We start from the raw sequence: 15029 nt of genomic DNA, 5'->3' as shown, positions 1-15029 counted from the left end.
ACACATCATTATCACCCAGAATCTGTAGTTTACATTTGGGTTCATTTTGATCATTTTTTGATTTGGCATATGAAGTAAACTTATAAATCCTTAATCACATTTTACATTATTTCATAAATAATTGAATTCTGCTTTAAAATGCCTTTCTTGGCTTCTTAACTTACACTTAGAAACATTTCTAGGAATATTAGTCAACTGGAGGGAAAAAAATTTCTCTAAATTTGCCCCTAACTGCTAACTGACTGAGTAAAAATGTATGCAGTGATTCCAAGAACAGCTGTTCACTTAATTCTGCGTTGACACATGCAAAGTGAAGTAGAGAATCAGGATAATTATCCAACACAATTCAAGCAAAAATGCTTTTACAGGAATACCCAAATCATTATGGCACCCAGCATTTTTTGGCTTAGGTTATCCAAATGATTGTCTTAATTTCCCACTTAATTAGTCTTGTTTAAACACAGATTTAAGTGCCCTTTTTGGTCTTAAGTCAATACACTTGTATGTAAAGATTAAGCAGCCAATTTCCCTGTGAGTTTGCATGAGATGGTAAACAATTTGAGGTTGATTGAGGATGGTTCCACACAGTTTCTGGCTTTGACTTGTGTTACTAGGATTTTGTTCATACATGTATATGAAATTTGATTTTTATTTTGGAGGAAGGTGAACAGAACAACATGCCATGATTATTATTTTTAATACGCTTCTGAGATGAACTTGAATTTTTTCCAAGTCTCATATTTTTACATTTAGTTTTAAAAGCAGTGGTATTTGGGTGAGTTAAAAGAATCAGACAGTGGAGAGAGTCTCTGCTTTCCATTTTTTGTACCATTGGCCAAAGACATGCAAATAACTTGCAACAAATGACAAAGAGATCTGCTGTGCCCTGCCAGCATCTGAGCAGAGCAGGGTTATTGTAGAATGCATTTCAGTGTCTTCAGCCATTCCTTCAGTTGCTCAATATGGCGTGTTAAGCAGGGTTGGGGAAGGGGGCAAAGGAGTATTATCTCTAGGCAATGCAGACCGTTAACCTTTTTATAGAGTATTATAGAATATCTCTATACTTTGTTTCCTTTACTGATGTAAAGCAGCAGGACTTGAGAATCTTTTTTTGAGACAGGGTCTTGCTTTGTTGCCCGGGGCTAGAGGAGTGCAGTGGCATCATTGTGGCTCACTGCAACCTCAGACTCCTGGGCTCAAGTGATCCTCCTGCCTCCCAAATAGCTATGGAGTACAGGTGTGCACCACCACACCCAGCCAGTTTTTCATGGTGGGAGCCTCATTGGTTTTTAATGGATTTGCCATTAAAACCATGTCATCACATTGGTCTTTATCAGCATTCTGGTAGTTTATTTTTTTCTTATATTAATAAAAATATATAATAGTTGATTCAGAAATTATGCCACATATTACATCTTAAAACATACATACAGATGAGGTAAAGTTACAGAGAAAACCTGATGCATAGGTCCAAGTGGTGTTCCTTTTTACTTCACACCAAATTATGCAAATAAAATTTTGATTAACATTTTCATTTTAGGGTCCCATATCTGAAGACAAATTGGCAATTGGGATAATTCCTTTGGCCCAGAACTTTACACTAGAAAATAATTTTTAGTACAAAATATCTATAATGAGAAGTACTAACTAAAATTTTAAGGTTTTGCGGTAAAATAAGTGAAATGTTGCAAATTTTTGTAGTGTGTATGTGTCAGAATATAAACTGTTGGCCAAGAGGCAGCCGAAGCACATCTGTGTTCCCTCTTTTGTGTCCAGGTCATATCTTGTCCATGCACTTTAGGCCAGCCCAGTGTCCCTTGGGCTTTTTGGTAATGAGTCAGAAAATATTATATTAATCATGAAAGGACTTCTCCATAAAATAGATGACCGTTTCTTGTTCATCTTTGAGCCCCTGGTAGAGTGGCACCTAAGAGACCAGTGGGTGGGTAACGAGTTGAATTGCCAGCAGGGTTGACCTCCCCATATCTAATCTTTCTTTGTTTCACCCTAGGGTGTCCCAACAAATATCTTAAAACTGCCCTCAGGTTGTTAGGACACGCGTGCTCCCCCAGTTTGCCACCAGATGTTGGTACCAGAGTTAACTCTGCTAATTGTATTCATGCCTTCAGCAAATACTTCTTGGGCACCAGGGTGTTTTCAGGGCAGTTCGGAGCAGAGAGTGGTTCCAGCTGATTCTGGAACTGCCTGAGTTTCAGCTTCGCTCCAACATTGACCTGCTGGGTGGCCTTCGCGAGTACTTCACCTTTCCAAGCCCCAGTTTCTCCGTCTCTAAAGTGGGAGTGAGAACTATCTCACGAGGTGGTCGTTAGACTTAAACAAGGGCTGGTGGGCGTGAGACTAGAACAGCCCAGGTTCGCTGAGCGCTGAGCTGAGCGTGGGCTGCTCTTGGGGAGTCACTGTCAAGAGGGAGAGGGTTCAAGTCCGCTACGCGTCATGAAGTGATGGAAATTCTATTGTGGTGAGGAAAACAGACCAGGCCTCCCTTTTGCGGGGCAGAGGGGGAGCGGTTGTTTTTCCTCTCCTGTTTATTTTTTTCAAAAACAGAAAAAAAAGGCTTTCGGTAATAAAATAACATCTGTTCAATGCGGCTTGCGTGCATGCCTTGCTATGTATGAAAAACAGTCTGGGAGTTGGGAGTGCAGCCGACCTGGTGGTCTCTCCCAGCCCTGCCTCCCCCCTCCCACCCCGTAATGGGGGGTGAGGGGACTCCTTTCACCACCAAGCCCACCATCCTCATCGCCCAGTTGTTCGTACAACCAGCAGTGTTGGAAGGAGAATTTAGTTTTTAAAAAAAGAGCGAAGGGGCTTATGATCCACCTCCACCGCCCCCCAACCTCAAACCCCACGAGCTTCACCATTCTGTGCACTAACACAACCAGATTTTTTTTTTTTTTTTTTTTGGTCTTTGAAGTCATCCAAGGCATGTCCTGAAATGAAATAAGCCCTTCTCCCTTCTTACCAGCCATGTCTGACCCATACATGTGCAGCTTGCTCAAAAGCTGTGGTTTCCTGAGCTGCCGGGGCTTGGGAGTTCTACTTGGGAGGTGACTGAGAGGAGAGGGGGTGGGGGCCTCCGCGGAGAGTGCGCCTCGCCAGCCAGTGCTCAGACCCTAAGGCCGGGTCACCAGGGCCCTGTTTTCTCTTCCAACACGCTTATCTCTTTACAGCTGTAGCCAAACCGTCAGGTCTGTAATGATGGTTTTGATTACAGAGGCCAAGCGCAGCTGTGTGTGGTGGGCTGGGGGACGCGCCCATCCCCCAGGCCCCGAGCACGCCTGCCTTCCCCCTCCCTGGGCTTGCGGTTTGTCATCTGTTCTCACAGAGCCTCCTTGTATTGGCCTGTGGCTTCCTGTTCTCAATCGGATCCAAATTTACCCTGTGAGGTATTTCCCCACGAGTACACACGAGATCCTTCCCTTCCTTCCCCCATGCCCCTCTCCTAAGGAAGGGTGGCGAAGAGGAAGAGAACAGGCGAGAGTGAATAGGTGTTGGCTGTGATCTTTACACAACCTGGCAGCAGATCCCACAGCTTGTATTAGCTCCACAAGTCGAACAGATGGAACAAATTGACAGAATCGTGTTCACTCACCCTGGGCTCCAGAAGCAGCTGAGTTGCTGTTTGAAGTTGGGAGTTTGAATGTGTTTTTCCCCCTCCGAGTGGAATTTCTGGTTGTATTGAAGAACCCATGCTTAGCACCCTATGTGGCACGAAACGGTTAACGAACCTGGTGTGTGTCTTTCTCTCGCTCTCTTGCTGTCTTTTGGAATAGTCATGGGAGAAAAGAAGAGGAATTAATTTTTTTAAGGTAAAATATATATCCTTGTTTCCTAGAAACAAACATCTCCCTTTTGCCCTTTGGAGCAGTGATTGTTAGCAACCTGCAGTTCATTCATGAAAAACCTGATGTTACCAGTTGGAGTGGAAGTAGAATACAGAGAGTGTTTTGGGTTCATGTCCATCATTCCTCTGTTCTGTTCCCCGTCCTCAGCCCACCCCATTAGGAGCAGGGTCATTCTAGTTAAAAGTTGTAATGCATTACACGTTTGCCTTTTCTAGGACTTCAGGATGCATTTGACAGTGACTGGGAGACTGGGAAAATCATGCCGAACAATTACAAGAATGGATCGGATGACGGAGTTCTTGCCTACAAACTCCTGGTGCAGACTGGCAGTGGTGATAAGCCCATCGACATCAGTCAGGTACACCATGGGGTTCCAGGGCACAGTTGAGCAGAGCTGTGGGGCAGCTGTCCTGCCAAAGACTGTTGACAACATGCCATCCCAGCCTGTGCTCTCGGGAGGCCTGAGGCCTTAGCAGCTGGTAGAAAGAGTGTTGAGCTGGCTCTAATTTACCTCATTCCACCCACTCATTGTGTGACCTCAGGCAAGCCAGTGAGCCTTGCTGTCCTAGTCTGTCAAGTGGGGACAGCTATGTTACCTGCCTCCAGTACAGCTGTCAGAATAAAGGGCAGTCCAGACAATGCGGGCTCTTTCAGATGGGAGAAATGCTATCATGTTATTCCTCCAAAATCTAGTCCTTGTCACTGTGTTGGTCTTGGCTGTATTAAAACATGGAAAGACGGATTTGTTGGGTAGCAGTTGTTTAGATGAGCAGAACAGAATTTGGGGTGGGTGGATGGGTTAGGAGATTGGAGAGGTTACTGGAATGATGGGAGGATTTGTTGCATTTGATCTCGTTCACTCTGTCCTGAGTGAAGCAAATGGAAATGAAGGTCCTCGCCATCCAAGTGGACTCACCGTTCTGCCCACTCCCCTACGTAAGAGGAGCTGTTTCTGTTTGGCAGTTGTGTTCTCCAACTGCATTTGCACCTTCTTCTAAAAGGGACTGGGATTCCAGTATATCCCTTTTGACGCCTCAGGCGTGTTCAGGAGTGTGCTGGACTCTTCAGCTTTCAAATGGGTCCCGCACGTGCACCTTCAGCTTCCTCAGAGCCTCTTCCCTCGCTCTGTGGAGCCTGCTTGCTGTACCTTTAGGCAGAAAACCGTCATGCTAATGATCTTCTCAGCAGCTCTGTTTATTGTCTCCCCTTTTTTGCTGGCATTAAAGGTGACAGATTTACAAAGTACATTGTTCAGAGTTATTATGGAGTGTGAAACTCGTTGCTTTATAGCAACATGCAGCAGGCTGTCAGTTTGACAAGGGCATGGGCAGAGGAGCGTGCCTGAGGGATGGCAGGGAGATGCCCGAGGAGCTGAGCTGGCTTGAGGGAGCAGGGACTCCATGGGATGAATGTGATTGGGCCAGGCCCCCAGATAGCATTGCCTCCGCCTGGGAGGGAGAAAAGCGTGCTGCATGCATGGAGGCCGTGAGCTGCACTATGTAATTCCAGAGACGGTTTGAAGACATACAGTTGTTACATATCCTGTGGATTAATTGAATCCAGATTCCCGAAGCCTAGTTCTCTCACTCTCCTCCACGCCTTCTTCCTTTGCTCTTTCTCTATTAACTGCTGTCACTGGTGTTTTTCATTTTGTTTTTTGGAAAAAAAAAAAAAAAAAAAAGGGAACAAGGCCTGAATCTAAAATAGACAGGAAACACAATTTTTCTATGTATATAAAATATATGTGCACACACTTAATCTCACGGTGTTTTTCACCTAAGCAAAGCCCGTAAGACCTACCGTAGAGGGAGCACACTTGGCCACACAGAGGGGGGTCCAGCACACCGAGTATGACCGCCCCTTAGAACTGAGGTTACCTGGAAAGGCCCCGGGTGTGCTCTACTCTCTTCCACTTTCTTGGGCATTTTTTGAAAACACAGGTCATAGGAGGCTAGTGTTAGCAAAATTTGTACAGATGTTGTTTTATTTTTATAGCTCTCCTCCATTTACTGGGTGGCATTTCCTTCAGTGTTAACAACAGAGGTTAACTGCACACAGACGTGTATGGGGATTCTTGCCAGGTTTTTTTTTTCCCCTTCCCCTCCTATAAATATGTTTCTCCAGATTGTTCATTCTCTGCCTTGGCTGCAGACAGTCTTTTAGCATTCAGATTTAATTGGTTCAGCCAATTCCTGGGCCATCTGCAGAACTGTGTGTTTGTTATAAACACACTGATGATTGCATCCTCCGATAAGTGCGCTTTGAAAGAAATCAAAGGTGTTCTGATGGGATTTTCAACACTTTCAAACAGTGGGCATTCTATTCTTTGTTGTAAATGCTGGTGCAAAGCTCCGCTTCTGCTCTCTCTAGGCAGGAGTGTGTTTACCCCCAGCCCCATTCTCAAAAGCCTCTGTTCTCCCCATTTTTGTAGTTGACTAAACAGCGTCTGGTGGATGCAGATGGCATCATTAATCCCAGCGCTTTCTACGTCTACCTGACGGCCTGGGTCAGCAATGACCCCGTGGCTTATGCTGCCTCCCAGGCCAACATCCGGCCCCACCGACCTGAATGGGTCCACGACAAAGCCGACTACATGCCAGAAACAAGGCTGAGAAGTAAGTAGCGCTCTGTCCACTTACCCTGTTTCTTCAAAGCTCAACAATAGCCCTCGTCCCTTGACGCTACCCAGGGTTCAAAAGTGTAAACAGAACAATATATTTCTTTTAGTTTAAAACTCTGGGAGACAGATGAGGATGTGTAATGGAATACAACCCCGTGCTCTATCACGTTGAGAAATAAGACTCTCTAATCTCCGTTTGTAGCTTTGACTCTGAGACGTTCATCAGGCATTTCTCTTGAATGCCAGCTGTTCCATGTGAAAGTTGGGGACGCCTCCAGGTTGAGTGTTATTTTACTATTGCAAAGTTTTATCGCAGGGGATTATATGTTTATCTTAACTTTGTCAACTCTGGTGTTGAAGGGATTTTTGGCACGTTGGGTCATTCCCATAAGCCACCAAGCACCTGTACTCTGTCAAAGCTGTTTAAACCGGAGCAGAAAAGTCTGTATACAACAGTGTCCTCTTCCTTTCACCTCTCAGCCCCGAGTTTGAAAGGTGGTTCTGTGTGGATTTAATTTGCATTTACGTTAGAGATATTAGTAGCTTATGCATTGGATATCAGGGCGAGGGAGGATGTGAGAAAGAAGACGGGTCCCCTTGCGAACATGGCTGGAGAGTGCGCGAGTTGTGCTTCCCTGGATCTAAACCCCAGAGCCCTGTGGCAAGCAGCCAAGGCTTGTCTTAATGAAAATTTATAGTTGAGATTATAATAGGGCAAATCATGTTTAGCAAGTCAACTGAATGACCCCAAAGGGTCTGGAACACACAACGGCAGTAACTAAATGCTTGTTGTATGAGGATTTCTTCCCCTGTTGCTGAAGACTTAGCATTGCATTAGAAAAGAAGCATAGAAGGTTTAAATTTGTTCGATCACTAAAAGGATAAGTTAAGCATTTTTGTCAGGAAAGCACGACTCTGGAGTTATTTTGCTCTCGGAAGTGATTGAATTAAACAGTTCAAACTTAGCATTTTCATGTGTGTCAGTAGAACAAAAAATGTTCCGAAAATTTAAGCCTGGAGTTTTTAGACCCCCCCCACCCCCCCCCACCCCCGCCCCTTTACAAAGAGTGGCTGCTTCTGGAAGGTTAAAATCAAAGGTTAAAAAATACACCGATTGTAGGCTTCTCCCCTGCCACATGTTGATGATTTAAAGTTTTTTAAACCAAATATGAAAATTGTAAAGGCCCAGAGACTATCATGAGCAATTGTTTCTCCTTTGTGTTAAAAGAAGTGCAGCCAGTAAGCTTCCTTGCAGCGTTCTCTGTTCATCACAACAGTGGAGTCACTGCAAGGAGCCCCTCCGCCCTGGACCCTCTGTTAACACGTGGCCTTCTCTGTCCAGTCCCAGCAGCAGAGCCCATCGAATATGCTCAGTTCCCGTTCTACCTCAACGGCTTGCGAGACACTGCAGACTTTGTGGAAGCCATCGAAAAAGTAAGAACCATCTGCAACAACTACACGAGCCTGGGGCTCTCCAGCTACCCCAACGGCTACCCCTTCCTCTTCTGGGAGCAGTACATCGGCCTCCGCCACTGGCTGCTGCTGTCCATCAGCGTGGTGTTGGCCTGCACGTTTCTCGTGTGCGCGGTCTTCCTTCTGAACCCCTGGACGGCCGGGATCATTGTGAGTTTATTATAAGGGTCTTTGTGGAAGTCAAATTCCTTTCAGCATAGCTCTTTCTGCAGCCGGGAAGTTTTGTTTATGTCTGGGCCTCTGGAGGAAGGTATAGATTGCATCATCCATAATATATTTATTCTACTTGAGGTGGTGAGGTTCATGGTTAAGGTAGAGCCTCTAATGGCCTTAATCTTACGTGCCCTCTCCTGCAGCTTTAAGATTTTCCTGTAAAGATAGGAGACTTTTTAAAGCTCACTTTCCATCACAGCTCTGAGCGTTTATTAAATAAAAACACTCAAAGCATAACTAATTTTTTTTAATTCAAAAGTGTCATTTGGTGACCTCATCTCAGACCTAGTAATACACAGAAGGGTTTTCTATATTTAACCAAGAGGGATAATTACAGAAGTCAGGACAGCGATATATGGAGAAAACGATTTTGGGGCGGGAGGGAGGGTTGTGTATTTTAACTCCCGGGGGGAAAATGATAAACTAATACTAACCTGGTTTTTGGCATCCATTCTCCAAAATACTCTCAGATTTGAAATAAGTTTCATGTCGAGTCTAATAAAACCATGGCAGTGTTTAAATTCTGTGAGCTGTGGTATAGCCTTTAAAATGCCAAAATTATAAAAACAGAGACCAGGTTTTGTTTCTGCACTGTGACTCTGTGTAGCAGGTATGCTAAAAGGTAAATGTTTAGTCTGTGGGAGTTTTCATGGCACTTCGCGATTGATGTCCACTTCTCATTACTCCTCCCCTCCCACCACCACCCCTGCCCACCGCCCCAGGAGAAAGATCATTTTTCTCCTTCTCTTCCATCTGTGTAAAGTTTGTTGTTTTATTTGTATTTTCTCCCCTTTGGCCCAAGGAACTCCAAAGTCGCCCCCACAGATTTACTTTCCATTTCCCCCCCAAATTTTTTTACAAGGAAGATGAAAGGCAAAGAGAAGTTTTTCCTTGGATTTAACAGGTTTGCTTTGTCTACCCACTTCTCTCCAAAGTGCGGGGCCCTGTAACCTGACCCACTTAACTGGCTCCCAGGTCATCTTCACCCAGCCAGTGGGCTCTCCAACAAAACCCAAACCCCCTTTACCTTCGAGAACTTGTATTCACCTCATCCTATCAGCTTTCTTTAGGATGCAGGCCGAGCCAACAAAAAACTGAGTGATGAATCAGTGGATGGTCTCCGATGGTTAAGATCAAACAGAAGGAAAGCTCTTATTTTAAACTACATGAAATTTGTAGCCAAGTGATGAGCCCATGATTGTTGAACTCTATGTAAGATTGCCCTGGTGGAGTAGGATTGTTTTGCTTTCTAGAGCAGGCATAATGGAAAACCAATTTGCATTAGAATATTAAACTTTGCCTTTATGTGCTCCTTCTCCAGTCTTACAAATTGGTGTCCCAAAGTCCCCCTCCCCAGCAGGAAGCTGAATTGGGAAGTAAAGGTAAAGCAAGTTAGGACGTTCCTTGTATTTGGGTCACAGATGTTTCTCTGCTCTTGATCTGAAAGGAGGCCGCCTAGAACTTTAACAGCCTCCCCCATTTGCAACGCCAAGAGCGGCCGTGCCCTGTCCCTCATGGCTGTGTGCCTTCTTCCAGGTGATGGTCCTGGCCTTGATGACCGTCGAGCTCTTCGGCATGATGGGCCTCATTGGCATCAAGCTGAGTGCCGTGCCCGTGGTCATCCTCATCGCCTCTGTTGGCATCGGCGTGGAATTCACCGTTCATGTTGCTTTGGTATGGAGACGTTCTAAGCAAAAACTTTCTGAAAGAGCAACCTGTTTCCTTTAGCTCTTTTACTCTAAGTGGGCACCTCTGAATTCTCCCCAGGCATCATGGTGAAAAGGCTTCTAGGGGGCCCCGAGTTCCCTAGGAGTGGCTGAAATTTTTCTGGTTTCCTTTCCAGTCAGGAGAAGAGTGTGGAGGTTAAATGTTAGCTGGGGCCTGTCGGCTGTAGGCAGAGTCGGTGTGTTAGAGTAGGCCGGGGAGGGTCCTGCTCCTCCGATGTTGATTGTCCTTAGCATCACCACAGGTCCTGGGGTGGTCAGCTGTGTTCTCAAGACAGATTGTGTGTGTGTGTTGGCACACGTACACACAATTTAAAAACAACAGTAATAAAGTGGGGATAAAAGGAGACCACACTCATGGTGGCATGGTGGAGAAGGCATAATTGAGGGTGAGGTGAGCTGGCAGCTGAGGAAATACCCTCAGGCCTAAGAGCGAAGGCTCCAGTGTGCAGCCCAGAAGAGCTGGCTCTTCCACCTGAGCCCACCCAGCTCCTTGGACCTCCCAGCCTCTGCATTCATGGCGGCAGAAAGTGATAGAACCGGTGTTGCTTTCAACAGGAATTGTTTTCCCCTCTCTCTTTCCATACCTTGTCCTGTGAATGCTTTGTTGGAGGAGATTTAACTTCAGGAGGAGTCTTTAAGAGACAAGTCCATTGTATACATTTATCAAAGAATTATCCAAAAACCTCATAGCTGTGTGTAAATTATGTTCCATCTGCAGATGTGCATGTAGCCTAAGTACTTGGCGTTGTCAGTATGCATTCGATAAATATTTATTGACTGAATAAATACTGATGTTTAGGATACCCTAGCTAGGAAACCTAGCCTTGGACTTAGACCAAATTGCTTTTAGCGTTGCTTTTGTAATCTCTAGCATTGATTTTTCTCCGGGCTCAACACATGGTATATGTATGTCTACACAGATGCTGCTTTGTGCCTTCTGCAGTCTCAGGGCTATTGTTTGCAACATTTGTGTTTCGGAGGGAATATTTTGTGGAAGTTATCCCACTTTTTTCCCCAGTGTACAATAAAGAGTTGATAACATGGAAACAGTATTCTCTAAGTTTTGAGCCTGTTCAAATTATTTTCTTCCATGAGCTGGAAGGAGGGAGATTTTTTTTTTTTTTTTGAAGATGAGCACACCATCCTAGACTTTGGAAAAACCATAATTTCAGTACTATTTTTTCAAAAAGAAAAATTTGCATGTCAGTTAATAATCCACAAGTCATGATACAAATGAAAGTCACCTTTTTTGGTAGCTAGCATGGCAAACAAGGGTGTCCTAGAACACATTTTTACATTGGAAATGCTAACCACAATATTCAAATTGTAGCTCTTCTAGTCTGAGTCTTTGTCAAGAGCACTATCCACAGGATATGGTATTCTTATCCAATATGTGAAATTATATTTCAGGTAGGCAGTCATTGCTCTTACAGGGTTTGTGAAATGAGGGCATGAGGTTGGTGAAGCCTCTTCTTCCATGAAAGTCTTTAAGAAGTCAATGGGTTCCTGTTCATCTGCTGTTTCAGTAATATGGAAGCTGCATGCAATAGGGTAGACACAGCTGGGTCTCTATAACCCCATGGTCTGAATGTGGCACAGAGCAACATGGTTCCAAATCATCTTGGTGATTTCTCCCAAGAGCAAAAGGCAACTATATTGACCCTGTCTTCCCCAGCTCTGAAAGAGTAGAACCCATTTTGGAGAAATTATGAAAACTCATAGCACACGTTTGTATACTTGTATTTCTTCATCTGTTAAGGAGAATGACCATTCCTGTCCTTCCGCAGGGTAGATAAGGGATAGGAATGCACCCTGCAAAGGCTCCCGGCCCTCTCCTTTCAGCATATCCCAGAGCAGCCTGGACTTTCAAGCAGAGATAGAATTATTCGTTGCTGGCCCAACCCTGCCTGCTGGGGTCACACTCTCAAACCAACAGCCTGATATACCAGAACTTGCTCTACAAAGTTCCCATTGGTTATCAACAGCCTTCTTGACCTGGAAGAGCTTTAGGAATCCAACAGAGGCAGGGATATATCCATGTAGAATTGGAATGTCCTTGATTTGAATTTACAGTCCTGTGTTTTTCTTGGGACATCTCCATAGTGCTTAGGGGTACTACTAACGCATTGGTTGAAACAATGGCAGAATTTCTCACCGCAGCGTAATTGTGAGGAAGTATATTTCAGCACCGTGACACCGAGCTGAGCCCTTTCAGAAGCAAGGTCTTGACAATCCAAAACATTAGCCAGAATGCTGTTGCTGTTGCTGCTAGATGTCTCCCATCCAAATGGTGTGGGATAATTGGAGGGCAGGGGGGACTTAAGGGCAAGTAGCAATGAAAAGACAGGAACATTTCTGCTCATTTTTATATAGTTTTGGTTTTGCTTTGTTCAAGATTTATATCAACACCAAATATAATTCAATACCATGAACAGTTGATATTAGTATAAGCCTAGATTTAGCTAGTTGACCTATCCTGATTAAACATTCCAGTAGCTAAACAGTAAGATGTAAGAAGTTCTGGAGAGGAAGGTTAAAGCAGCTTGTAGCATTTAAGATAAAGCTGACCATTTTCCATGTCCAGTCCAGGGATCTGATAACATGAACTTTCTCGTTGTACAGGCCTTTCTAACAGCCATTGGCGATAAGAACCGCAGGGCTGTGCTTGCCCTGGAGCACATGTTTGCACCCGTCCTGGATGGTGCTGTGTCCACTCTGCTGGGAGTGCTGATGCTAGCAGGATCTGAGTTTGACTTCATTGTCAGGTAAGCAGGAGTGTAAAACCATTGTTAGTAGCGCACATGGTCTTTGTCGTTTATTTCCTTCTGTATCTGGTAGATTACAACATCTCTTCATTGTGACTCCACTTTCTTTTGGATTTATTAACTCAGAGATGGGCTGAGAGGTAATAAAGACAAGCTTGCTTCTAGAACTATCTTGGGGAATAGCTTGAAGACAAGATTTGGGGCTAGCAGCAAAGGCAACTCCACAGCTTAAGGCTGAAGGACCACCCAATATCCCAGTTATTCATGTCTCAGTTTAGAAATATCTACAGAAAGAGATGACCACCGTTCCCATTAATTGTCTGAATTTGACCTTTGCTTTATCTCCTTCGAAACTGTAGAGAGGAAAACTTTCAAATACTTAAAATTGTCATGTAGACTTTATTCTTTTAAGAAGTGAAGATACTGTGCCAAGATTTCATATTCAGGTTCCCACAAAGAATTAGGGAACATTTAGCATTTTACTTGGGTGTCAGATGTTAGAAATCCAAGCCTGGTTTGGATACTTCTCTTTGGATCTCAAGGCAAGCCATTTCTGGTTGATTTAATTAAGAATATGACTTTGTGAAGTATAAAAGGAGAGTGAGTTTTCCTTTTGAAAAGAATTTGAGAACTGCAGAGAAAGAAACCATTTTCTTCTCTGAATAGCCTCGATGGCTTTGTGAGGTAGCTGCTCTTGGATGTAACGCTACTTTGTGGAGAGGCAAGGCCAGAATCATCAATAAGTCAAAGATAGCTCAGAATTAGAACCATGGTGGCACAGAACCAAATGTGAGAAGGGATTGGTTCATTTAGGTTGCTTTCAGGCTAGAGAGATCCTCTAAGTAGGCTTTCCGTGTGTGCATATGAGGGGTGGGAGCCTCTCATTTTCAAGTAAAAAGAAGAGGATTTCAACTGGAAGTTTATTTATTACAGAAAAAAGTGAATCCGTTGGTGAGTCTGTAGCAAAGCCCACTGGGCAAATCAGCACCTTGGGTATTCTGCCTTCCTAGAGTTAGGGCCAGAGTTTGCTCACTGTGCTTTGGTGTAGGGTTGAAGGAAGAGGTGGAATCACTGTAGACCAGCACTCCCTAAACAGGACCGTGCTCACGAGTCCTCTGAGGCTCCCTTTCCATGCTGGTTGGATTTCAGGGGTGAGTCCCAGGAGGAAGGCAGACTGCATCTCTGGCCAGCTCCCAGGCCACGTCCATGCCAATACCAAATAGTGGCCTAAAGTAGTTAAAAGTTTTGGTCTGTTTTGTTCTAATCTCTTAATTGGATTGTGAATTTTCCCTTATTTTCTTAGTATTCACTGATTCAGTCATTAGTATTGTCTCTTTATGCTATAAAGAGTGTCAAATAGTTTCTTTTGCATATTTACCTTCTCATTCAACACAAATGTAGTGAGTACCCCGTAAGTGGCATTTTGTGCAATAGCAACTAACATGGACCTCATACCCCTCTGTGTAGCTTAAGGTCTTTGAGGAGAGAGGCAGGTTCACAGGCAACTCAAAACCAGGGAAAACAGAGTTTGCTGGGATCTCGTGGGTGGGATGAGGATCTAACTCAGCCTTATGGGGGATGCTAAGTGAGCCTGAATTGGAGCACCCTGCTGGGACCCTACAAGGCTGAATCCCAGCTCTCTCATCTAACCCGTGGCTGCTTATTCCCTCCCAGAGATATCAGGGTTCCTGTTTCAAGCACTTAAAAGGGCTTCCCATTTTCTAGAACTGGATGGATTAACCTGATAAAGCCCTCACTGAGGTCGAATAAATGAGCAGACATTGTATACGCTAAGCTGTCAGAAATCTAATTGGTCTGTTTATGCTTCAGCTAGATGGATGGGATGCAAATGTCTTAATGCCTGCAGCTGATATATGCTTCAGCTGAAAGTTCCAGCAGTTTACATTAGAGCAAGACATTGGCTGCTAGGTTTTTTACTAATGTAGCTCAGAAGTTTCTAATGTTTACAATAGCTGTAAGGTATTTGTATTTTTATAGGGATTCTCTCCCCTTTCATCTGATGTCAAAACATAGACATGGCAAAGTTGGGTGCCTGTTCCATTTTATGAACCACAGAACCATTAAAAGATAGATATCTTGCACTCCTTCTTCCCAGAACATCCTGAGCCTCTCCCCCACTTCCATCAAAGTTGCCCCAGAAATCATTAGTTCCAGAAATGCATCCTTTGGGTGGAGTCCGCACCCTCCAACTGTGTGGAGTATCTGCCAGAGGATGTCCCTGGCTGACGGGTCTACCTTGGTATTTGTGAAGGATCCCAGAACCTTAGCCCTCAATGGTGGGAAAGCAGAACTACTTGTGCACTCTCCTCTTCTGCCATGGTGCTGCGGCCTTTATGTTTGAATTGGC

At 44.4% G+C, this 15029-nt stretch overlaps 1 protein-coding gene across 1 annotated transcript in view; it reads left to right on the top strand.

Moving 5' to 3' along the window:
* Nucleotides 1-15029, top strand: part of PTCH1 (patched 1) — a 69263-nt gene that overhangs the window by 47597 nt on the left and 6637 nt on the right. The window contains exons 16-20 of the mRNA XM_069476305.1: nucleotides 4079-4221; nucleotides 6295-6478; nucleotides 7826-8106; nucleotides 9706-9843; nucleotides 12519-12661. Coding sequence (XP_069332406.1) covers nucleotides 4079-4221; nucleotides 6295-6478; nucleotides 7826-8106; nucleotides 9706-9843; nucleotides 12519-12661 — 889 coding nt within the window. The remainder of the gene's footprint in view (nucleotides 1-4078; nucleotides 4222-6294; nucleotides 6479-7825; nucleotides 8107-9705; nucleotides 9844-12518; nucleotides 12662-15029) is intronic.

This window comes from Eulemur rufifrons, chromosome 7, assembly GCF_041146395.1.
Source record: "Eulemur rufifrons isolate Redbay chromosome 7, OSU_ERuf_1, whole genome shotgun sequence".
Taxonomy (NCBI): Eukaryota; Metazoa; Chordata; class Mammalia; order Primates; family Lemuridae; genus Eulemur; species Eulemur rufifrons.
Note: the sequence above shows the minus strand (reverse complement) of the source record. Positions and strands in the feature narration are given on the sequence as shown.